Genomic DNA, 26,374 nt, shown 5'->3' with positions numbered 1-26,374 from the left:
CGAGTTCTATGGCCCCTTTTTGCAGCATGCTGAGCACTTCTTGCTGCAATAAGTGCATGTGCTCTGCGGACATAGGACGGTGCCTTGGGGGTATGTCGGGTGGAGTGGAGGTAAGTTCTAAACAATAGCCGTGATGTATAAGATCTCTCACCCACCTGTCTGTGGTTATGCCTTCCCAGACTGGCAGGAACTGCTGGAGTCTTCCCCCGACGGGTGTTATATGGTCGGGGGGCAGTGACAAGACGTCACTGTTTATTGGTGGCGGAAGATCTGGCATTATTATTTCCGCGTCCTCTGCCTTTGGTCCTGTTCCCACGATATCCACCCCTATTGTTCTTGTTATAGGTGTTTTGCAAGCCCCCTTTGTTGTATTGGGCTTGCTGCGATGCTTGACCTCTGGAGGCTCCCCTGTTACCGGAGCGACGAAAGGAACTGCCCCTGAACTGTTGTGACTGCAGAGCCCCCATGGATTTTGCTGTCTCAGTGTCTTTTTTAATTTTCTCAAGGGTTGTGTCTACATCAGGGCAAAAGAGAAAATTTGGGTTAACCGGCTGGTTAAGTTAAGTAGTTTGTATCTCCGGCTTAAAACCAGAGATGCGTAGCCAGGCATGCCTTCTAAGCATCACACTTGTGTTTATGGCCCTAGCTGCCGTGTCTGCTGCATCTAGCGCACACTTGATGGACGCATTGGAAATTAATTTCCCTTCCTGTATCAGCATTTCTGCTCCCTCTTTATAAGCTTCAGGCAGGTGTTGCAGTAGCTGCTCTAACGTGTCGTAGTGTGCCCTATCATATCTGGCTAATAGGGCTTGTGTGTTGGAGATCCTCCAAATATTCGCTGCCTGAGCCGCTACTCGCTTGCCAGATGCTTCAAAGATTTTGGATTCTTTGTCCGGAGGGGGAGCATCACCGCTGGTTTGAGAGTTTGCCCTTTTACGAGCATTAGCCACCACAAGGGAGTCCAACGGGAGCTGGCCTTTGATGTACGTAGGGTCCACAGGTGCAGGCCGGTACTTCTTTTCAATTCTAGGGTTTACAACCCGTGCCCTTGTGGTCTCCTTGAAGATGTCTGTAGCGTGTTTAAGGACACCCTTCAGCATAGGCAATGTTTTTACTGATCTTTCTGAGGTTAAGAAAGTATCAAACAAAAAGTCCACCTCTACCGGGTCAGCATGCATGTCCACATCATGGTTTTTGGCTGCCCGTTCAATCAAAGCGTTAAACGCAGCAGTATCCTCAGTAGGCGAGGGTTTGATGGTATAGGACTGAATGTCGGGCATGGTTTGTGGCTCACCAGGGTCAACAGGGTCAGTCCAGGTTTGCTGGTCATCCTGATCCGTGTCAGCAGGATAATTGAACTCCTCCTCATTGTATCCCTCCCCTATATCCTCATAGGTGCGTGTGGGTGAATAAGAATAGTCTTGTTCATAGGACTCCACAGGCTCAGAAAGAACAGGGGAGGTCTTAGAGTCTCTCTTTCTTTTTAGAGGGATCTTGTATGACTCCAAAGGCTGTTCTGGAGCTATTTTCCGTTTGTATATGGTGAGTCTACCTGTATCCGAGTCGATGAACAGTTTTGACTGATTGTCATAGGAGGGTGGTTGGAAGATTACATCCCCTTCAGTGTACTGACGCCTCGAAACTACCGACACTTTCTTCGTAGTGTCGGTGCCCTCTTGTGGCTCGACGGTCTTTGGTCGAGCGGTCGGGGGCAGTCCATATTTAATAGGTTTTGAAAGCAGTGGAGACGAGCTGACCGGTGTTGAGTGTGTCGCCGTCTTCGATCCGACCAACGTTTTAGGATCACTGGGCTGCTTGAGGCCTTGCGTCGATTCGGGCTGTCGGTGCGCAACAGATGCGCCTTTCTGCTTCGACGCAACGTACTCTTTCGGGTCGGGTGCCCCCTTCGACTCGAAGGCCTTGCTGGATATTGGCGCCAAGGCTGAAAGTTTCGGATCGACAGTCTTTCTAGCCTGGAGTCCTTTGCCAGTGTTGCCAGCTTTGGGCGTGGACGTCGACAGCGCGACGTGCTTCGGCGTCCTGCGTTTCGGGTTGACGCCCCCTTGTGACCCCGAAGGGTTAAAAACACTTAGATTGTGTTTGAGTCAACGAATCCGAAGCCGTCGATCCGTGGACTGACGTAAGCAGTTTCGGTTTCGATACAGTTCCTGTCGGTTTCGGTTTTGATTTCGCTGCCGAAAGCGGCGGATTGACGGATGGCTCCGTAGAAGTATTCTTAGCCGGGCCTGGAAGCGGGGCTGTAGAATGCGGGTAAAGATCTTGGCTAAGGCCTTCCGGCGATGCCTCGACCTGAGCCGTAGAGAGTATAGTGTCAGTATCGGGCCCCGCGATTGTGGACGGGCCCTGCTCATCGCTTGAGTCATCATCGACGGCTCCGATGGCGTCTGCGTCGTCTCCCAACTCGACGATGTCTTCTTCATGGACGTAGACGTGTTCGTCGTCCACACTATATTGGGAGTCGTGCTCCGACGCAGGGTCCGACTGCTGGTCTGGATCCTCTTGATGGGCGCCCTCGATGACGTCTGCTTGGAAGATATCTTCTAGGTCTGGCGCTGTTTGCTGGGCCGACTGCCTCGCGGCGCGTCGAAGCCGAAGTGTTTCTTTGGACCGGAACTTGGAACAGGCCATGCAGCTGGCCTCGTCGTGGTCCGGGGATAAGCACTTGTTGCACACTGGGTGCACATCGATGTGAGGGTATTTGAAGTTGCCGTCGGAAGGCAACACGGCCTTCGACGTCCTGTTCGAAGAACTGGATGAAGTACCGGTCACCGAACGAGAGACAATACCGACGCCCCGAAGGCCTTGCGAAAAGGATTTAAAGTATATTCCGAACTTGAGTCGGGAAGGTACATCCGAACAGAATGGCGGAAAAAAACAATCTGAAGATGGAGAGGATGCCCATGCGCACTGTAGTCCAAGGGAGGAGCCACCTATCTCGTGATACTTCGAAGACTCTTCCAGGACAACAATGTGCAATCATCCGGACCCAACACTAGGCGGCGATCTATGCATAGATATAAATTCAGCAGCCCATATGCCTCGAACTAGACTGTTTCATATGGAATGGAGTAACCACTCTGGGCAGGAGAGCTGCTATAGTGATCAGAACCTGTGTGTCTCACACATTCCCTTGCATCTCGCTGACACATCGTGCTGAAGTAATATCCACCAAGAACACAGTCTTCAAGATCAACGGCCACAAGTGGCAGCTGTGTAAAGTTCAAACAGACCCCCATCAGAACAGTCAATCAAATTACGGTCCCATTGGTGTATAGCAAAAGAAAAAGGTGGGAACATGCAAGTCAGCCCATTTTGAAAGCTTGAAATTTTTTTTTTTTTTTTTTTTTTTTTTTTTTTTAAATCGGGGGCTTGAACAAAGGCGGCTTGTTTTCGAGGCCGCCATCATAAGACGCTTCAGGACAGTGATGGTCACCCTTACCGCACTGTTAGCGCTCAGACAGTGACAGTCATCCGTCCAGCACTGTTAGCGCTCCAACAAAGTGAAGTTTCATAACTGGTCGCATTGAGGAGATTATTTGCAGGTTTATCCTGCTAATAATGTTTATCCTGAACTAGGTTGAACAATAGCACCTGAGTGTGTATATTCATTTACTTTTTACCACTGGTGAGCACAACCTGAATGTTGCCACCCTGTAGTATCAGCCCACATCAATCTATCCAAGAAACTGGCTTTTGCAGGTATCTATTTTCCACATAATTCCTACACAGCAGAATGGACAATATAACACGCACCCTAATTTATCTTTTTAAGTTGTTGTAGATGTCCCTACATCAATTATATCCTGATAACACCCCATGTAACTCGTTGAGGGTCGAACCACCCTTGACAACGTAAGATAACAAGCAAACTACAACATACCAATGGATTCATATTAATCAGGAAATTAAGTTTGTTATGAACACACAGTTACATCACAGTCACTTCTTTTCTAGTTATTCTTGATTGTGGTTTCTCTTTAGTCACTGGGAACATATTGCACTTACGTTGATCCATCTATGTTTTGACAATGAGTACTGGATAATGATTTTGGATAAATATTTTTCCCACAACACAAGGAGTGTGTTGGTCATAGGTTTCATCAGGTTTTAAGGCATGAACTGCATACAGTGATTGTGTTGAACATTGAAAGTTGTGTTTGAATGGTTCAAATGAGAACCACTATTCCTGAATAATTTCTAGGACTACTTGGCCACAGTCGTTGCTGATCATCTTCAGAACTCTGTCAGGAAAGGCAGAAGCGGGTTGGCATGCAACAGTCCTGTGCCCTACCTGTGTCGTAATGCATCGGACCTTAACAGAAACTCCAATGCACAGACGTTTGGACACTGCTTGTTCTTGACAGTAGCAAAAAAGGTCCAGCCACGGTTCTACCCGTTGTTGAAAGACACCCTGTATACCTTGGGGTATTTCCTCAATGCTCGATTCACCAGGTACTGCTCGCTGAGCACAATTGCTCTTGGGTTCAATGATCCCGCAAGGTTGTTCACAATCTGGGAGATGCCCTAACATTCCAACCACCACCGCAGAGACAGAGCCTCTTCACAGAGGATCCAGCATCCCACTCCACCCTGCTTGTGCAGTACAAATGGCTGTCATGTTGTCCGTAAAAACCTCTATCAGCCTTCCCTTGGGTGGTACGAAGGTCTTCAACCACAGGGAAATAGTCCGCAATGTCAAAAGATTAATATGGAGGCTATGTTTTTTTGCCAGAGACCACAGTCCTATGATCTCCAAATCTCCCAGAAGACATCTTCAACCTAGCAGTGATGCATCCATCACCACCATCAGCCTGGGTGGGGAAGAGATAGGGGTTTGCGGATGGTAAGGTTGTGGTAGAGAAGCCACAACTGCAGATCTCCTCGGATAGGTTTCTTTGGTACTGGGGCCACTGACTTCAGCCTGGATATGCCAACTGGTGAAGTTGCAAAGTAAAGCAGGGATTGATGTTGCAAAGAGCACAAGTCCTTGAATAGTGTATCAAATTTGAGAAAACTCAATGATCCTCAGAAATGGGGAACCCCTTACCCATCGGGCATAAGTCAAGTACAGTTGGAAGATAAATCGAGTGACAAAGATTTTGTTGACTTGCAGTGTAAGTAGATTGATAAAATCAATAGCGTGAATAGGATAAAGCAATATTTATTACTGGTTAGACCAAAGTTACTAAACGGTGAAGTGGTCTCACTTCATGCTGGACTGCACCTGGAACCTTTTTGCTTTGCCACCTTAAGAAAGTCCCGGACCTGCAAGCTGGGATGGGATGGGGCGGAACGCGTTGTGTCTGTTTCATTTCCACAGAACTCTGTTCATCGTCGGGGAACTTTGGTTTATTCAGTAATAAATATTGCTTTATCCCATTCACGCTATTGATTTTATCAACCTACTTACACTGCGAGTCAACAAAATGTTTGTCACTCGATTCATCCTCCAACTCTACTTCACCTGGTGAGGTTGACAAGGAGGGTGTATGAGGTCCACAGGCCAATAAGCATCAGAGATGCTCTCACAAAGATTCTGGTCCAAGGTTGGATCATAGACTGATGGACTTGTTGCAACGGAGGTAAGGCCCTGAACATTACAGTTATTGGAACAGAGCCTAAAAAAGGAGGAAGCCTTTGCAAAGGAGTCTGACGTGACTTCGGCTCATTAACCGAGAACACCAGCTATGTCAGGAAGTCCACTGATGTCTGGAAGTTGTCTGCAATTGAATGGCGAGTTCAACAGCTATTAGTAGAGCTAGGGGAAAACTGGTATCCCCAAACTATGTAGCAGTGCGGGACCACAGACATCACTATCGTCAACACCTGAGAGATGCTGGAAAGGAAAAAGGGGAGCACATCACACTGAAAAATGCTCCTTGCAAAATCTGAAACTGCAAAAGCCTGTAAGAGTGCAGGACAGGGATAGGAAAGTATGAGTCTTGCACGTCCACGGTTACCATCCAGCCACCCGGATCTAGGGCACACCGAACCTGGGCCGGGGTAAGCATTTTGAATTTGTGCATCCACTGAAAGGCATTCAGGGGGGAAGATATAAATAGAACAAAGATCTCCATCCTCCTTCGGAACGAGGCAATAGTGGGAGTAACAACCCATTATTATTTCCAAGGCCGGCACCATCTCAATGGTCCCTATGGAGAGTAGAACACACATCACTTGCGGTAAGAAGGATAGGTCCTCATCTGAAAGCCCCTTTGATGGGGAGGAAACTGCGGTGACCCTGCTGGTTAATGTAGAGTGACCATTTATTAGAAAGTGATAGGTTGTGACCCTGAGAAAAGATGTAGGTTCTAATCTCCCACAGAGTGGTTGTGTGCCGCTACGAGCAAACTGAAGCAGCTTGGAGGCTCATGCCAGGTGTGATCGATGCTATGGGTAACCTGCACATTGCTTGCATGATCAGCATTCCTACCCTCGAGGGGGCTGGAGTGACTGCAGTGCCGGGGGGTGGAAAAGAGTTGGGATTCAACTTGCTGGTGGAAGCTTGGACTATTAAACTCAGAGTAGTACAGTGCTGCAAATTAAAATCAGGGATGTTGGTTCGCAGCGAGCTACCTCAGAAGCTCGCTCTTCCATTGGCAGGACAAGGGGAAATCCACCTCTATCAGGGACTCCAGTGAGTTCATGTATAAACTGTCACCATTATAATGCGTGGGGTAAATAGTCTGCATCATCTCTACTGCCAACTCGTGTGGTGGCAAACTGGTCAGAATCGGAACTAAAAAGCTTCTAGCGCCTCTGAGGAAAGCTTAATGGTAGAGAGTATTATAGGAATCAGACTGTACAGGAACTGGGTGTGGGGTGGAGTGGAGTCGAAGTGACACTTCTGTCTGGGTCGAGAAGGAATTTAGCTCGTGGTCGGACACCAGAGTCATCAGCGGATTCCCTTCTCCCATCAGGAAGGGCATAAATGAAAGCGACATAGGCACAAGTCTTGGAGCCAGAGAAGGCTGCACCAGAGTTGGTTTCGAACCAGAGGTCGGTTCCAGGGGCTTAGAAGGCACTGAGAGGAGATCCACCAGCTGTAACCTGCCTGGAGGATCCGGTTCCTGGCTTCAGAAGGCACACCAGAGACAGAAAATTCCAGAAATATGGCCCCCTTAAAGGTCTCAACCTTCTGTTGTGTCATCAATGGTTCAGGGAACTAGAGTCACATTAGGAGCAACTGTGGAATCAACACATTTGTAAGATCAGGAGCATGCTCATGTGGCACATTGACACCCTCACAACTTCTCCTCGGAGAAACAGATGGCTAAAAGATTGCACACCGAGACAGCATCAACAAGCACAGAGGCGGAAACGTCATCTTATATAAGGAGACCCTCCACTGGACTACCAACGTAGACAAATTCATTCTGATCAAGGAACATCTCAACTTCCAGATCAGAACCGGCAGCCAAACCACCATTAGAGACAAATTTACCTACAGACCCCCAGGACCCCGCCTTGTCTTCTGCAATACCACTCCAGATTTCATTGCCCTGCTCGCCATTGATTCTGATAACTACATCTTCCTCTGTAACTTCAATTTCCTCCTGGACGTCCCCACCACCACCAACATAGCCAACCTCATTGAAAGCATGAGCAACATCAGCATCATACAAATGGTCATAAACCCCACTAACATCGCAGGACACACACTTAACCCGATCTTCACGTCCAGCAACAGAATCAAGTACCGCCATGTCCCTGAATCCACCTGGACCGACCACAAAATTATCCACTTCATCTCTGGACTCCCTGGCACCACCCTCCTAGCCCACCAGCAGAACAAGATACCAGAAAGCCAATGGACTAATGCTCTCAACGTCTTGCAGTCACAGACATCAGGTCCATTCTCAACAGGAGCAGTCAGCAAATGGGGTGCAGCTGAGGAACACGCCATCAGACAAGAGGAGATACGTTCAGTGTGCAGGCACCACATCTCCACGGAATGGGCTGAACTCCTTCAATGCTTCTGACAAAAGGAGACAGACACCCCATCACACCTGGACTCACTAACACCCACAGGGGAACTAAACCAAATGCCTCCTACCGAGGTCCCTACAGAATCCTCAACATCACAGAACCAGCTCACCCACAATGGACAAACAAGCCCTCCTGATAGCCCTCACAGGGACAGAACCACCCTAAATAGAAACAGAATCAGATCCATTCTCAACCAAGGAAAAAGGGCGGCCCTGATCCTCGACCTCTCAGCAGAGTTCAACACAGTATCTCTCCACACCTTCATCAGAAGGCTTCACAACATCGCAATCCAAGGAACCACCCTCAAGTGGATCGCCTCCTTCCTCACGGGCCGGACACAGAAAATCCACCTCTTGCCCTTCACCTCGGAACCTATCATCATCTGCGGAGTGCCTCAAGGTTCTTCCCGCTACCTGACCCTGTTCGAAATCATATCCTCTGCGAACAATACCCATCTCATCATATCCTTATTAGAAGACCCCTCCGCAACACTGACAAACTTCCGCAGATGCAAGACGAGCATCACCGAATGGATGCAAAAACTGCCTACAACTCAACACAGACAAGACGGAAGTGATGAGCTTAGGAAACTGCTCCCAATGCCTGCTGGCCTCACAAACTAGGACCAGCACCCACATTGGCCATTCCCGCAACCGTGGCATCATTCTGGACAGCAAGCTCACAATGAAAAAGCAAATCAACGCAGTCTCCTCTGCCTGCTTACACACCCTCCGCATGCTCTGCAAGATTTTTTATATGGGTCCCCATCGACACCAGACACTCCGTCACATAGCCCCTGGTCACTAGCCAACTGGACTACGGCACAGCACTCTATGCAGGAATTACCTTGCAGCTCCTCAAGAGACTGCAGGCGATACAGAACGCAGCAGCCAGACGCGTCCTAGACCTCCCCAAGCGGTCCGACATCATTACCCACCTCCGGAAGCTGGGCCGGACTGGCCATAAAGGGCACCGGGAATTTTCCCAGTGGGCCGCCAGGGTGGAGGCCAGGTTTTTGTTACAGGGCCGTTTCTGCAGCATAGCTGCAATGTCGGACCCTGTAACAAAATCAGCCAAAACAGGCCCTGGCAAAAAGCTCGGCCGCACTCCTAACCCCATGGGGGGGAAGTAGAGCATTTTGCCAGGGCAGGTTTTGGTTCCCAATCCAGCACTGTCCGGAAACTCAACTAGCTCCAAATTAGGAAGAGATGTCAGTTCAAGATGCTGACCCATGACTTCAAAGCCCTCCCCAACTAGGGACCAGCGTACATTAACCACTGGCTGAACTTCCACCATCCCGCCACACACCTGCACTCCACCTACCTCTGCCATCGCCCACACCCCCCACATTTGCTGCAGTAACAGCAGAGGGCACTCCTTCTCATACCTTGCGGCAATGTTCTGGAATGACCTCCTTCTTTGCCTACAGACCTCACTACTGGAATTCAGTAGATGACTAAAGACCTGGATTTTCGACTGGGCTTCGGCAGCAGTACTCTCAGTGTCTGGATATACTTACAGGTGACTAACCGCACTTTACAAATCCTGATTGATTGATTGATTCAGAGTGGTGGAGTGGTTCCCACTTCACCTCCTTTTGTTTCTTTTTCAGCTTAAAAGAGTCGACTGAACAGAAAACCGCTGGATATGCCTCAGGAGCCTGAACGGGTCAAGGGCCTAAAACAGGAGCGCGACTTTAAAGAGGTTCAAGACTTCTTTCGATGTTAGGCAAGGTATAGCTTTGCTTCACAGATTGGTTTGAACATTTTAGTTTTAGGTGGGGACATCATTCCCATGCATACTACAATTCACTTTGAAAAACTTGCTAATCGGCTAAAACGCAGGCAGAGCTTCGAATCTGCATTTGAGAGCGCGGAAAAAAAGAAACCGATGTTGGCATGCCGGGTGACACATATATGGTTCAGCTCCATCACTTCCAGAGCAGAACAAACTTAATACGGGCAAGGCACATGTCCTAAAAAAAGAAGTAGGGGGGAACGAACCAAGTTGGTAAGTATACTAATGAAAGCATGACACGTTCCATCACAGCACATGTCACAACGTGTGACATGCACGTGACATCATAGGAAGTGACATAAGTGACATCAGATATTATGACCTCACATATATGTTTATTAGGTATATCATGAGTACATTTAAGCGCATTATGAGATTTAGCCAATTATATTTTGCTATGGGGTTGTGCCAAAAAAAGTGGCGCACTTCTTAAGCAAAATATGGGCCTCAACTAACACTTTTACTTTTTTTAAACCCTGCCACAAAGATTGTAGCAAATATGAGTAGCATGGCAGTAGATCTGTTCTGCTTAAAGGGTTATAAAGTCTGCATTTTAAAACATTTGATTAGGTTAAGGAATCTGCTATACAATTGCCCAGTAAATCTCAGGGAATAGTTGTAATGGTGAGCTGACTCTGGAGGTTGAAGCATTTGTGGGAGATATCTGTGTTTTGTTCAGTCCTAGATTTGAATCAAAGTAGTAAAGAAGGTTAATGTGTATCCTGCTAAACACATCGCACAAGTTACTTACCTTCGGTAATGATAAAGCTGTAAGAGACACTAGTTAGTGATAGATTCCTTGTGAGAAAGTGCCATCTTTCTTGCCTTGGTATGCCCCACTTTTTTCTGAACTACTGATGTGCTTTGACTGAGTGTGCCCTGGGTTCCTGCCAACCAGGTGCCCAGGGCCTATGTTCCTTCCCTAAAACTGTGTTGAAACTAAAACCCAATTGGCATCTCTGGCCACGTGTCAGCCCCTAGTAAATGGTACCCTAGGTACCCAGGGCATGGTGACCAGAGAAGACCCCTGAGGGCTGCAGCACTTATTGTGCCACCTTCAGGGGCCCTGTACCCTGGCACCCACACACTGCCTCTGCAGGCTGACTGCCTAAGTACAGAACTTAACCAAGATTCGACATCGCATATTTCGTATTTGAATTTTAACTTGGACAGCCCTAACATTATGTCTATTTGTTATTTCTGATGAAACAAGTTAATAACAAAAAGCTTCACGTAAAATCTAGCAGTTTGTATTTATTGGGTTTGCTAGTTATATGATCACCTTGCGCGTTCAGATTTTTCTTACCTCAAAGTATTGCAAGCTTTATTCAATGCTCAGTATACTGTTTTCAAATTAATCCTTGATACAAACACTTGTATGACAAAGCAATTGGTTCATCCCAACAGAGCCGTTGTAGCTTAACATAGTAAAAGTATGCAGCGAGACCTGCGTGTCTCCCTAACAGATTTCTTATAGGGGCACACCACGTCCCAATGTGTTAGGAGCTGCCGTCGCCTTGGTAGAATGTGCGCACAACGCCACCGGAGGTTCCTTTATAGACAGAGAATAACAGGCTTTTATACACAAGACGACCCAGCGGGAGATAGTCTTCTTGTGTACAGCCCGGCCTTTCTTGGCGCCTACATAGCCAACAAAGAGCTGGTCATCCAACCGGAACTGTTGTTTGCGATTCAGGTAAAATGAGAGCACACTTTTTGGGTCCAGACGGTGGAGCCTCTCTTCCTCTCTGGAAGGGTGCGGAAGCGGAAAGAAAGTGGGCAAGGTGATAGTTTGCCCGATGTGGAAGTAACAACCTTTGGCAAGAAGGAAGGACGAGTGCGGAGCACAGCCTTGTCCAGATGAACAGACAGAAAAGGAGGTTTACAGGACAGAGCCTGGAGCTCACTCGCGTGCCTAGCGGATGTGATGGCAACCAGGAAAGCAGTCTTCAAAGTTAGTAAACAAAGAGGACAGTTGGAAGCGGCTCAAATGTATCGCACATCCAATAAGAACTAGATTCAAGTCTCACTGTGGCATCACAAACTGAATAGGAGGGAAAAGGTGAGTAATGCCTTTGAAAAATCTACTTAGGGCAGGGGACTTGAAAAGAGAGGGCTGATCAGAGAGCCTGAGAAAGGCCGAAATTGCAGAAAGGTAGCCTTTAATAGTGCCCAGAGCAGAGCCCTGCTGGGCCAAAGAAAGAAGGAACAAAACAACTTCTGAAAAAGGGGCAGATCCACAGCCTTTTTCTATGCACCATGCCACAAATTTGTTCCACCTGCAGGCGTATACCGGTTTAGCGGAGGGACGCCTGGCTGCCATAATGATATCACAAACTTCAGGAGGCAAGTCAAATGGAATCAACTGTCACTGCTCAATCTCCACGCATGGCGGTGGAAGCTGGACAGGTTTGGGTGGAGGACAGTCCCCTTTGCTTCTGCGACAGAAGATCCTCTCGAAGAGGCAGTCGGATCGGGGGATCCACGCTCATACTGAGTAGCTCGGGATACCAAACTCTTTGAGCCCAGTCCGGGGCCACAAGAATAGCTTGAGCCCGGTCGCGCCTGATCTTCTTCAGCACTCTGGGTAGAAGTGGAATAGGTGGAAAGGCGTACAATAGACCGCAACTCCACTCGTAACTTAACCTCCAGTCGAACCCGCGGGGCCCGAAGGCGCACCGACGGACCAAAAAGGAGATCCATGGCTGACCGGAAGTCCTGCAGCTGGGCCGGAGTCGCAGATGGACCCGGGAAAGGCGGGGTAGGCCATTGGCAACTGTGCAGGCTCCGCCAGAACCGCGGCGATGGCACCACCCACAGCCATGTTGCACGACAGGCTAGGGAAAGGCAAAGAGCAACGTTGCTTCTGCGACTTCTTGCTTGTGCTTTGTCTTACCTGACCGCAAGTGCGAAGACTTCGTCGAACGATGATTGCGGCTCCGCAACCGGTCCCGCGACCTCCAACAGGACCGGGACCTTGAACGGCACGGAGCAGACTCCCGGGCCTCAAGCAACTTTCAGGACCGCTTAAGCAAAGTTTTCGGTGCCATGGCCCGGCATTCAGGGCACGACATGGGGTCATGGTCGTGCCCCAGGCAGTAGATACACTTGCGGTGCGAGTCAGTCACCAACATCATGCTGGGACAAACTTCGCAAGATTTTAAACAGGGCATCCCTACTGCACCAGGAGTGGATAGTCAAAAAAGAACGAGACAAAAGTCCCAAAAAGTTAAGTACAAAATTGACTGGGGATACCGCTCTCTCTGGATCTGCGCTTAATGGTGTGGAAAAAGACACAACTGACGTCAGCGCACAAGGGTGGCGTCTAAGTAGCTGCCGCAACGTCATCTTGGTGATCACGACGCCTCCGACGGACGCGGAGCCGCACAACACCACTTTCCGACGCGCAGGGGTACGGCTGACGAAAACTTTCCGGATTCAGTCTGACGCCTGGGGATAATTCTAAGGTAAGGAATCCATCACTAATGTGTCTCTTTCAGATATATAACATACAGATGACATTTATTTTATGTAGATCGGTAGGCGGGTTACTGCTTTTAACACAGAGATCCTTTAGTTACCTGCAGTTCATAAATTGTAATCCTTCTAATATACCACAGTAAGATATGTACATGCGACTCCTGCACCTTGTAACCCTGCCTCATGTCACTCATCTTGTACATTGATTTACACACTTACATGATTTATTGTCAATATATAATGTGTATGTTTTGTAAGGAGCTCTGACACCCTGCATTGTGATGCATAGCGCAATAAAAGCAAAAAAAACCAGTGCTATTGAAATTGTTATTTCTGTAAATACTGGGACAGACCAACACATCTAGCATTCTTACAGTGCATGTACTAATGTTCAGGGACTGAAAAAAATCAAAAGCATGCCTCTCCCAAGTACCTGTGAAAAGATAACAAGCTGTGCCTTTGTTTCAATTACTTTAAAGTGTGAGGTTACAGGTCGCCTTCAGTCAGCGTATTTAAACAAAAGGAGGCCTGATGGCCCCTTAACTTCGGCCTTTATCTTCGGCCCAACTGGAGGTGGGAAAAAAAAGCCCCCTTAACACCTGCACGTTGCTGATGAGAATGGAAAGCAGCAAACGTGTAGGCGCTGCTGAACGTGTCCTGGTGTCTGAAAATTACACCTGGACAAGTTCAACATACTTCTGTGGGGCTAAACTTCTTGGCTTCCCCCCCTGGCCACCCCCCTCCCAGCCGTGATCAACACAACTCTGGTACACCCTGCATCTCAGCATCTTCCCACACTAGACCACTTTCCCCCTCTTGATCTTGCGTCCCTGGAATCGTTGGTTCGAAAAGTTAAATCTGGTTCCCCCGACGATCCAGCCCCGCCAGACATTGTTATGTCAGCATCCAAGGTCACTTTGCCCATCATAATGGACCTCCTGAACTCTTCTATCACCTCCGGCACGATCCCGCCTGGTTGGAAACGGGCCAGGGTTCGAGCCCTGCTAAAGAAACCCAGCTTGGACCCTTCAGACTTTAGCAACTACCAGCCAATCTCTCTGCTCCCCTGGCTGAGTAAAGTCTTGGAGAGATATATCAACGGCCAACTGATCACCTTCCTAGAAAACAACCAACTGCTAGACCCCACCCAGACAGGCTTCAGACCCAAGCATGGAACTGAAACCGCCCTTCTTATGGTCACCGAGGAATCCAGAAACATCCTGGACCAAGGAGGATCAGTGGCAGTGATCCTCCTCGACCTCAGCGCGGCCTTTAACACGGTCAGCCACGACATTCTGCAGAATCGTCTGACTAATATTGGTATTACACACAAGGCATGGCTATGGTTCAAGTCCTTCTTGAAGGACAGATCCTTTCGGGTATTCGACGGCGAATCAGTGTCTACTAGTAGACCACTAAGATGCGGGGTCCCACAAGGCTCCTCATTAAGCCCTGCGCTCTTTAACATTTATATGAGGCCACTGGCTGAGGTTGTTCGTCCGTTTGGAGTTAAGATCATTTCCTACGCGGACGACACCCAGCTGGTGGTCTCATTGACGCAGGAGGCCAACATGCCAATGGGAGGAGGGCTCAGAAACTGTCTAGAGGAGGTAAAGAGCTGGATGTCCTCCTCATCACTCAAATTAAACGGGGACAAGACAGAGCTGATGCTTCTGGGCCCAACTGATCCTAGCTCTTTCAATGCTCTATGGCCACCCTGTCTGGGCACCCCCCAGCACCTAAGCATAACATCAAGAGCCTTGGGGTGTGGCTGGACAGATCCCTTTCATTTGGCATCCAAGCTACCAAACTCTCGGCTACCTGCTTTGGCCTTCTTAGGATGTTAAAGAAAGTTCTTCATCTTTTACCCATGGAGGCTAAGCAGGTAGCCATCCAGGGTCTTATCCAGTCCCGCCTGGACTTTAACAACGCCCTCTACCTTGCTGCTCCAGACTATACACTGCGGAGACTTCAAATAGTGCAGAATTGTGCAGCTCGCACACTGCTTCAGCTCCCTCGTCAACAATCAGTTAGAGCTGGCTTGATCAGCTTACACTGGTTACCAGTGCGCCAAAGAATCCACTTCAAAGCCTTGTGTATCGCCCACCAGGCCTTCTGGAACACAGGTCCTCTGATCACCCGTGACCTAGTCTCCCACTATCAACCAAGCAGAAATCTCTGCTCAAACCAGGACTTTATGGCCACAACGCCCAGAATAAAAAAGGCCAGATCAGGCGGTAGGACCTTCACCCATAATGCTTCCAGGATGTGGAATGCCCTACCCCTTCATCTGAGAGCCAACCCCAATCTCTCTTCATTCCGGAAACAGCTTAAAACATTCCTCTTCAACTCCCCACAGTAATTCCTTGTAAGACCTCCTGCTTCCGCCAATTCCCTCTGTTGGTTCCTAGCGCTTGGACGCCCCCGGGCAGCAATTGCGCGCTACAAATCCACATACAAATACAAATACAGGGTGATCGGTGTCCACCCCCTGAAAATAGTGGGTGTACCGGAGTGTACCCCTGACTTGTGCCCTGAATGCAGAGCCACACATCGTCCTATAGTAGCGTGTGAGAGCACAGCTATGAAATCATGCGTATCCATTATGGCACCGGGGGAAATATTCGAAAAGGTGAGGGATCTGCAGTTAACCCCTTCGACGCTCATGACGAGCTCAGCTCGTCATGAGGTGTACCTCTGGTACACTCATGACAAGGTGAGCTCGTCATGTAAAGTGGGTTTTTGAATTTTCCAGCGCACAGCGGGAAAATGCACCGCATGGATGCGGTTAAAAGTAGTTTTCAAAAGAGTTTCCCTATAACCCGTGTGAAAACATTTGTGTTACAAAGTTCCAGCAATGTAAGAATTCAAGGAAAAATGAGACATGCCAGGAAAGAGGGTGTGGAGGATCAGTCAAAGCCAGAGACATAATGCCGAATTTTAACTGCTACAAGGTGTAGGGGTGCAGGAAGTCAAAGTCAGGACTAAGCAGCCACAATTTTACCTCGCTCAGGATGCGGATGAGAATTCCCACAATAGTCTTAGATTTTCCCGTACCAGGTGGGCCGTGAATCAAACAGATCCGTGGAATGCCTGGGTGATGCTTCACCATAGTATAAGCGGTCTCAATCGACTTCCTTTGACTTTCATTGTAGTCTTTTAAGAAGGAAACCTAAATAAAACAAAACAGGTTAGAACAATGTGATGAAAACTTTCTCTTGATAAAAGCAGCTGTATGTAAATTCAAGCAGGTTCCCAGCTGGAAAAAAAAAGTTACTTACCTGCGTTAATGATGTTTCTGATGGATACTTCTATCTGAAGATTACTCACATCTAGAGCAATCCACTGGTGCCAGATGGGATCCAAAAACCTTAAAGCCTTGATGCCGACAGTAGATGGCACTGGACTCAGTCGGTGCCAGAAGTGGCGCCAGGCAACGCCCGTCAGTCCATAAAGTGCCTGCTCCAGGTCATCGATGTCCCTTTCCCTCCATTCTTTTAAGCCTTCCAGATGAGGGAGAGTGGAAAATAGTGAGACTTTGCAGTACCAGTATATATACATTGTAGGGAATCTTATTAACTGTCCCTACAATTTATCCATCAAAACGGGCAGGCGGGTGAGGAATTTGCAGGTAGAGTATATACCAGAAACATTGTTACCACAGGTAAGTAACTTTTTAATCTGATAGATACTTCTACCTACAGATTCCTTACCTGTAGAATAGATTTCACAGCAATACCCTGCCCACGAGGAGGATTGATGGATGACTTGGACCAGGAAATCCTAAAGCACGAATCTACGGAAGTGTCCATCTTTGCTTACCTCTGCATCAAGGCAAAATGCTTTGCAAAGGTGTGCAAGGAAGGTCACGTTGCCGCTCTACTTGTTTCTGCAATCGGAACACCCCGAGCCAGTGATGAAGTGGTGGTCTCAGCCCCTATTGGAATGGGCCTGGCTTCCTTCGGGTAGCTCCTTCTTGGCAAGGACGCACCAGCTTTTAATGCAAAGAATGATCCATTGGGATACAGTCTTCTTCTGAACTGCTTTCCCCTTCTTGGCTCCGCAAAAGCCCATGACGAGCTGTCATCTGAACGATACTCTCTGGTGCCGTCCAGTTACTAATCCTTTGCCTCGGAACCAACCAATGCAATGTTTCTCCACCTTCCAAGTATGAGGTGGAAGGTAGAAGGTTGGGAGGGTAATGGATTGGGCCAGGTGAAATTGAGTGATGACCTTGGGAAAGAAAGTAGCCATGGTTCGCTACACCAACTTGTATGTAAAGAAGGTAGTGAACTGGGGCGACAGATCAGGGCCTGCAACTCACTGAACCTTCTAGCAGACGTGATGGCAACCAAAAACACCGACTTAAGAGTCAGCATCCAAAGTGTACAAGTATGTAGAAGCTCCAATGGAGACTCCATCAAGAACAAGAACCAAATTCAGGTACCACCGAGGAACTACAAATAGAGTGGGTGGAATAGGCTAGTCAGGCGTTTAAGAGAAAGTAAGACAATAAGAGACTTAAACAAGGATGGCTGATTCTTTAGACTGAGGAAAGCAGACAAGGAGGCTAAATAGCCCTTCACAGTGCCCACAGCACATCCTCTTTGAGCTAGGGAAAGTATAAACTGCAGCACTCCGGATAGCTTGGAGAGCAAGGGATCCACACAGTTGTCCACAAAGGAAGCATCAAAGTTTCCCCATCTTCCGGAGAACGCAGATTTAGTGAAGCAGCGACGTGCAGGCAATATAAAGTCTACCACTGCCGGCAGCAGCTAAAAGAAGAACAATTGTCCCTGCTAAATCTCCATGCCATGTAGGTGAAGACCTAAGAGATTGGGATACAGAACCAGTCAACCCAACTGAAAGGCAGGCGGCGGAAATGTGGAGAAGCACAGGAGGTCTGCCTACCACACCCTTCTCAGCCTATCCGGCACTATAAGAAGGACTTTGGCTAGGTCTTGGCGAATATTTCTCAGAACCAGAGTAATCAAGGGAGTGGGTGAGAAAACACATAATGGAGCTGAAAGTTTAACCTCAACTGATATACATCATCCAAAGACTCCCCGCTTCGGATACTGGAGGTCGCAGAATTACTAGCAATGAGTATTTTCCAAAGAAACCAATAAGTCCACCAGAGGGAGGAGTGGTCCACTGCGCAAAGATTTCCTGGACTACCTCCAGTAGTAGACACTATAGGAAACTGGGCTTTTGTTGCAGTTCTTCCACGAAGCCCACCCACAACCTTTTTGCCCCCTTTTTAGCTACTGGATGCTGGTTTTCAAATCGGATAGTGCACAGACACCGCTAACCAGACCTCAGTGCCAGCGCTCCTTCCCCAAATCAAGGTGTTCTCTAATTGTTTTATAATTGGCTAAGGACTTTAGCCCCCTTTAAGTCCCTAGTCATTGTTACCCCAGGTACTGAGGGCATGGCTTCTAAAAAGGGTCAATAAAAATCAAGGAGGCCCCCTTCTGTTTAAGGTCTGGGACCAGGGCAAAATGTTAAGAAAAGGCGCAAAAAGGTCCTTACGGGAGCCACAAAAATGGTCTCAAGTACTCACAAATGCCCATAAATTACCTATTTTTTGCAACAATACCAATCTCACAGTGATCAGAACCTCCAATTCCCTAAAGAGTACCTCAAGGCGTATTGTGGATATATCGACTGGATGATTACAGCTCACAATCTCATATTAATCCAAACAATTTTATAAAAATTCAACATATGATTAAATGCAAGCAGAATTTTTTTTTTCTTATAAAGTTATGACATATATGTATTTATTCAAGTTTTTACAGTTATGTCTCAATAGCAAGGACTGAAAGAATGCATACAATAATGATACAAAGTACATGTTATAAAAAAACATAAAAAACCAGTATACGGCGATAGTTAAAATGTTCATGAGGAACAGGTGTCGACGCGGCGTTTCGGTTGAAATGCAAATTAAAAACCTTCTTCAGGACAGTTTCTATAAAAAAAAACAATTACTATTTCATATATGTAATGCAGTTTCACATTGTTTTTATTTACACATATCAACTTTATTACCATTATTTCTATTTACTCTCTGCTTGCTTCATTTCATTTTATTAATTTTGTTAAACACAAACTCGACTTGGAGAAATGGTCACTAAGCAAATTATCTTATCACTAAGCCTTACTCTTGAGAGGTCATTTTATTGGTATTACCAAAAAAGTCGGTAGGCCTATGTTCCTAAAAAACACAAAGTGTAACTAATACACTATGTGTGTGTTAATATATATACACACTATCAATGATGTATGAGCTCTCTTACCTCAATGTCTGAGGCTTTTAATTTCCTCAGAGGTAGGTAAAATAGGACCGTTTCCTGGTTTGGGCACAACGGAACTCAGACGATATCCTGATTTCTATATTCTAGATATGTCTGGATGTTCAAGTGTCTGCAAATTACATGAAATCAGAGGTATCTCTATTAATAATGATTAACCCTCTTTTTTAATTGTGTTCCTATCTATTAGGTTACAAAAAAGAATACCTTCATATAGTTTACTTCAGGTTCACGCTATTTTAGCAGGAGCCACCGATATCGGGTTATTTATCCACTTGCATATTTCTGAGAAAGGGAGCAAAGGCACAGGATTGACCTTAATATCTGAAATACTCTGTCTCTTTAGTCTATACATAAATTGTGCTTATACTCACCAAGTATCACTTTATGGCAAATCGCTGTAGTCGCGGCCTTTTCAATTGGCTTTTCGTGTCGACTTTACTAGTTTGGGGGTTGACCTCCTACTGTTTCTGCGATTTCTAATAATAAAAAAACTTGTCTTCAGAATCAAACTTTGATATCTCCCATTTTTCTATCTACTACTGGGGTATCTTTTTATTGAAAACAAAATACTAGTTTGCGTCACTATTTAGAGAGAATGTTTATATGATGTTAATGATCTTAGTGGTTACTAAAATATATGCATAGAGACACTTTTATTCTATATGTATTGTGTAAATATTTTTAGGTGATTTACCCGATTTTGTAATCTGGAGGCCAGCAATGTTTATATGATGTTAATGATCTTAGTGGTTACTAAAATATATACATAGAGACACTTTTATTCTCTATCTATTTTGTAAGCATTTTTCAGCTGATTTACCCGATTTTGTAACATGGCGGCCAGCAGTATAGTTATGTGTGTCTAGGTTTAAAACACACACCACGCCCGTTGAACTGCATCGTTTCTCTCTTATGATTATAGCGGTTTTACGCGGCTCTTTTCATGCCTATATCTATTATTATTTATGTAATCTCAATGGGGATTAAACTAAAATACATTCTGTAGGGGCGCTTTCATTACAGATATCATTAGTACGCCCACCCTGAAGAGCCCTGTCCTTAAAATCCTCCTTGCCTTCTCACATAGAGTCGGCCTCCCTGCTCCTGTTTAAACAGCGTTTCGAGGGTTCTGTATATATCAGTCAATCTTCGAAGACGCCAGCTTGCGTCTTATATGTAAGCATGGCAGTCATTGGTTGTTAGACTGCGCCTTGTGATAGGGCGGATTAAGATCACGTGATGGTTGTTGTATCACCAAAACTTTACGCAATTGTTCGGTCAACATTGAACTTTTCAAAGTTGGTCTGATAATGCGACTAGTTTATTCGTTTGTTTAGGGGTCAGATTGATCGCACTCCGCTCATTATACTTACGCGATATGCGTCACTATTTTTGTTATGCAAAAACTATATATTAAGAAAAAAATATATTAAGAAAAAAATATATATAAGCAGCAATTCTGTTACGAAGATTATTTAGTTTAATGATCTATTGTAATTGCCCAATGGTTTCTATAGAATCAATGATTAGAATAATGTCTATAGGCCTGTTAGTCGATTACCAAAGGCGAATGTCTGCTTCTTTGCGTCTTTGCATAAAGCTTTATTGCATTGGTATGCTCTCATCATTTAATTATCAATGAGGGAGGCTTTGTTCTATTCAGGACTGTTTACGATATATTTGACTAACGTGGGTCCACATTAAACATCGTATAGTGATTACACTCCTGGCATTATGAAAGCATTAAAATCATTTCTATTTATAGGGCTGTTGAAAAAAATATTTCTAGCGATGAAGTGTCTATAGTATTTGATAGTATATCATTCTGTACTCTTTTTGGATATTCTTGCCTATACCTCTATGTTTAAGGAGGGCTAGAAAGGGAACAACACATGTTCTGAAATTTATACAGTACATTAATTATGTGTAATACTATATTATACGCTCCCAGTCTTCTCTGCTGTTAAGGCCCATCCGGACGCTATTGAATCTTGACATATAGTACTGTTCGCGTTTTTTCCTTTTTTGATTGAGGTCACCACCTCTAGCAAGAATAGTTACTGTTTCTAAACAGCACCATTGCAGGTCTCTAATATCATGTTTCATTATCCTCCAATGTTCAGTCAGCGGTGCGCCTTTCTTATCTGTTCGTAAAGCTGATCTGTGTTCATTCATCCGAATGCGCACCTCTCTAGATGTTTCCCCAATGTAAATGAGGTCTCATGGACAGCTTACTAGATAAATTACATTTCTTGTTCGGCAATTCATGAAACTTCTGGGTTTAATAACTACATCTTGTTTGGTGATTGTACTGCCACGGATTATGTCCTTGCAGTTACCACAACAAGGAAATGTTCCAGTAGGTAGAGGGGCATTATCTATGCAAGGCTGGTTATTTGTTCTCACCTCCCTGTATGTAGGTACAAGGCTGTTGCGAATCGTACGATTTCGTCGAAAGGAGAACATGGGTTTGGGTAATCTTTTCTGTTGTTTGTCATTAATTAAGTGCCAGTTCCTATTTATTATGTTCTGTAATTTATTACTTACTTGATTGAAGTTAGTCACAAAAATAATAGACTGGGGATTAGTATCCTTTTTCTCCTTATTTTTGAGTAAACTTTCTCTGTCGTAATATTTTGCACGTTTATATGCATGCCTCACCATCCGTCTTGGATATCCTCGTTCAATAAACAGTTCCACATTCAAGCAACCATTAATATGTTTAATTATTAAATCAAGGAACTCACAGCTTTGATTGTCTGTATGGGATGTAAATTTTATCATCACCTAAATTGAGCCAGGTGATGAACTCCATCAAAATATCTATTGGTCCACTCCATATAAAAAAAACATCGTCGATGTAACAGGACCACAGAGACATTTTCATAAAAAGGTGATACCTGATTGAATATATGTTGTTCTTCGAATTGTTATACATATAGACAGGCCAGACTAGGAGCACAGGTGGCCCCCATGCTGGTACCTTTTGTCTGTTTGTATAGCTCTATTGAATAGAAACAGGTTATTTTTAAGTACCAAAGTTACACAATCTATAATAAATAGTTCATGGGCGGTATGATCTCTATCTTCAGCATTGAGCATCGAGTTGATCATTTCTATCGTAGCATTTTGAGGTATATTCGTATATAACGCCTCGATATCTAGAGTGACTAAGATCTGGGTGTCAGGATTAAACTCTAGGCCTTCTAGTTTTTGAATAATGGCTGTTGTGTCTTTGATATATGCCTTTACAGACAGACAAAAGGTACCAGCATGGGGGCCACCTGTGCTCCTAGTCTGGCCTGTCTATATGTATCACAATTCGAAGAACAACATATATTCAATCAGGTATCACCTTTTTATGAAAATTTCTCTATGTGGTCCCGTTACATCGACCATGTTTTTTTTATATGGACTGGACCAATAGATATTCTGATGGAGTTCATCACCTGACTCAATTTAGGTGATGATAACTTAAATTTTACAATCCATACAGACAATCAAAGCTGTGAGTTCCTTGATTTAATAATTAAACATATTAATGGTTGCTTGAATGTGGAACTGTTCACAAAACCTACCGATAGGAATACTATGCTCCACTATACCAGTAACCATCCCCCCTGCCAGGTTAATAACATTCCCTTTGGTCAATTCCTGAGACTAAAAAGAAACTGCACCACAATCCAGGATTTTGATAAACATGCAGTGGTCCTAAAATCAAAATTTATCGAACGAGGATTTCCAAGACTGATGGTGAGGCATGCATATAAACGTGCAAAATATTACGACAGAGAAAGTTTACTCAAAAATAAGGAGAAAAAGGATACTAATCCCCAGTCTATTATTTTTGTGACTAACTTCAATCAAGTAAGTAATAAATTACAGAACATAATAAATAGGAACTGGCACTTAATTAATGACAAACAACAGAAAAGATTACCCAAACCCATGTTCTCCTTTCGACGAAATCGTACGATTCGCAACAGCCTTGTACATACATACAGGGAGGTGAGAGCAAATAACCAGCCTTGCATAGATAATGCCCCTCTACCTACTGGAACATTTCCTTGTTGTGGTAACTGCAAGGACATAATCCGTGGCAGTACAATCACCAAACAAGATGTAGTTATTAAACCCAGAAGTTTCATGAATTGCCGAACAAGAAATGTAATTTATCTAGTAAGCTGTCCATGCGACCTCATTTACATTGGGGAAACATCTAGAGAGGTGCGCATTCGGATGAATGAACACAGATCAGCTTTACGAACAGATAAGAAAGGCGCGCCGCTGACTGAACATTGGAGGATAATGAAACATGATATTAGAGACCTGCAATGGTGCTGTTTAGAAACAGTAACTATTATTGCTAGAGGTGGTGACCTCAATCAAAAAAGGAAAAAACGCGAACAGTACTATATGTCAAGATTCAATAGCGTCCGGATGGGCCTTAACAGCAGAGAAGACTGGGAGCGTATAATATAGTATTACACATAATTAATGTACTGTTTAAATTTCAGAACATGTGTTGTTCCCTTTCTAGCCCTCCTTAAACATAGAGGTATAGGCAAGAATATCCAAAAAGAGTACAGAATGATATACTATCAAATACTATAGACACTTCATCGCTAGAAATATTTTTTTCAACAGCCCTATAAATAGAAATGTTTTTAATGCTTTCATAATGCCAGGAGTGTAATCACTATACGATGTTTAATGTGGACCCACGTTAGACAAATATATCGTAAACAGTCCTGAATAGAACAAAGCCTCCCTCATTGATAATTAAATGATGAGAGCATACCAATGCAATAAAGCTTTATGCAAAGACGCAAAGAAGCAGACATTCGCCTTTGGTAATCGACTAACAGGCCTATAGACATTATTCTAATCATTGATTCTATAGAAACCATTGGGCAATTACAATAGATCATTAAACTAAATAATCTTCGTAACAGAATTGCTGCTTATATATATTTTATTCTTAATATTTTTTTCTTAATATATTTTTTTCTTAATATATAGTTTTTGCATAACAAAAATAGTGACGCATATTGCGTAAGTATAATGAGCGGAGTGCGATCAATCTGACCCCTAAACAAACTAATAAACTAGTCGCATTATCAGACCAACTTTGAAAAGTTCAATGTTGACCGAACAATTGCGTAAAGTTTTGGTAATACAACAACCATCACGTGATCTTAAGCCGCCCTATCACAAGGCGCAGTCTAACAACCAATGACTGCCATGCTTACATATAAGACGCAAGCTGGCGTCTTCAAAGATTGACTGATATACACAGAACCCCCGAAACGCCGTTTAAACAGGAGCAGGGAGGCCGACTATGTGAGAAGGTGAGGATTTTAAGGACGGGGCTCTTCAGGGTGGGCGTACTAATGATATCTGTAATGAAAGCGCCCCTACAAAATGTATTTTAGTTTAATCCCCATTGAGATTACATAAATAATAATAGATATAGGCATGAAAAGAGCGGCGTAAAACCGCTATAATCATAAGAGAGAAACGATGCGGTTCAACGGGCGTGGTGTGTGTTTTAAACCTAGACACACATAACTATACTGCTGGCCTCCATGTTACAAAATCGGGTAAATCAGCTGAAAAATGCTTACAAAATAGATAGAGAATAAAAGTGTCTCTATGTATATATTTTAGTAACCACTAAGATCATTAACATCATATAAACATTGCTGGCCTCCAGATTACAAAATCGGGTAAATCACCTAAAAATGTTTACACAATACATAGAGAATAAAAGTGTCTCTATGCATATATTTTAGTAACCAATAAGATCATTAACATCATATAAACATTATCTCTAAATAATGACGCAAACTAGTAGTTTTTTTTCAATAAAAAGATACCCCAGTAGTAGATAGAAAAATGGGAGATATAAAAGTTTGATTCTGAAGACACGTTTTTTTATTATTAGAAATCGCAGAAACAGTGGGAGGTCAACCCCCAAACTAGTAAAGTCGACACGAAAAGCCAATTGAAAAGGCCGCGACTACAGCGATTTGCCATAAAGTGATACTTGGCGAGTATAAGCACAATTTATGTATAGACTAAAGAGACAGAGTATTTCAGATATTAAGGTCAATCCTGTGCCTTTGCTCCCTTTCTCAGAAATACGCAAGTGGATAAATAACCCGATATCGGTGGCTCCTGCTAAAATAGCGTGAACCTGAAGTAAACTATATGAAGGTATTCTTTTTTGTAACCTAATAGATAGGAACACAATTAAAAAAGAGGGTTAATCATTATTAATAGAGATACCTCTGATTTCATGTAATTTGCAGACACTTGAACATCCAGACATATCTAGAATATAGAAATCAGGATATCGTCTTGATAGAGCAAGATTTCACATCGCGACTTGCTCGATTCATGAACCTCGAAACCGTTGTAACCTCGTAACGAATTGTATGTTTTACTAATATCTTTTATTTCCGATATATATGTATGATAGAGAAGCTTGCCTATGTGTTTTACTAATACGATTAATCCGTGTTTTAAAATGGCCGCTGCTTGACTTTCCTCTTCTGCGCATGCGTCAGTCACACTCACGTGACTTCGTGTAGAGATAGTTTGGGAGGGAAAGGGTGCGCATGCGTAATAAGCAATAAGATGGCTATAACGTGGTGAAGCTTTGTGCTGCTGCTCTTGTGAAATTGTTTGTTGCACTCACCAATAATGCATAGTATATTTTTATAATGATGAAGCTAAAGTACGACATCATGACATGTAATACA

General features: G+C 44.7%; 1 protein-coding gene across 1 annotated transcript in view; it reads right to left on the bottom strand.

The window, feature by feature from the left end:
* Nucleotides 1–26,374, bottom strand: part of SETX (senataxin) — a 570,564-nt gene that overhangs the window by 124,521 nt on the left and 419,669 nt on the right. The window contains exon 13 of the mRNA XM_078646176.1: nucleotides 16,292–16,459. Within this exon, the coding sequence (XP_078502302.1) occupies nucleotides 16,292–16,459 (168 nt within the window). The remainder of the gene's footprint in view (nucleotides 1–16,291; nucleotides 16,460–26,374) is intronic.

This window comes from Lissotriton helveticus, chromosome 5_1 (assembly GCF_964261635.1).
Source record: "Lissotriton helveticus chromosome 5_1, aLisHel1.1, whole genome shotgun sequence".
Classification (NCBI taxonomy): Eukaryota; Metazoa; Chordata; class Amphibia; order Caudata; family Salamandridae; genus Lissotriton; species Lissotriton helveticus.
Note: the sequence above shows the minus strand (reverse complement) of the source record. Positions and strands in the feature narration are given on the sequence as shown.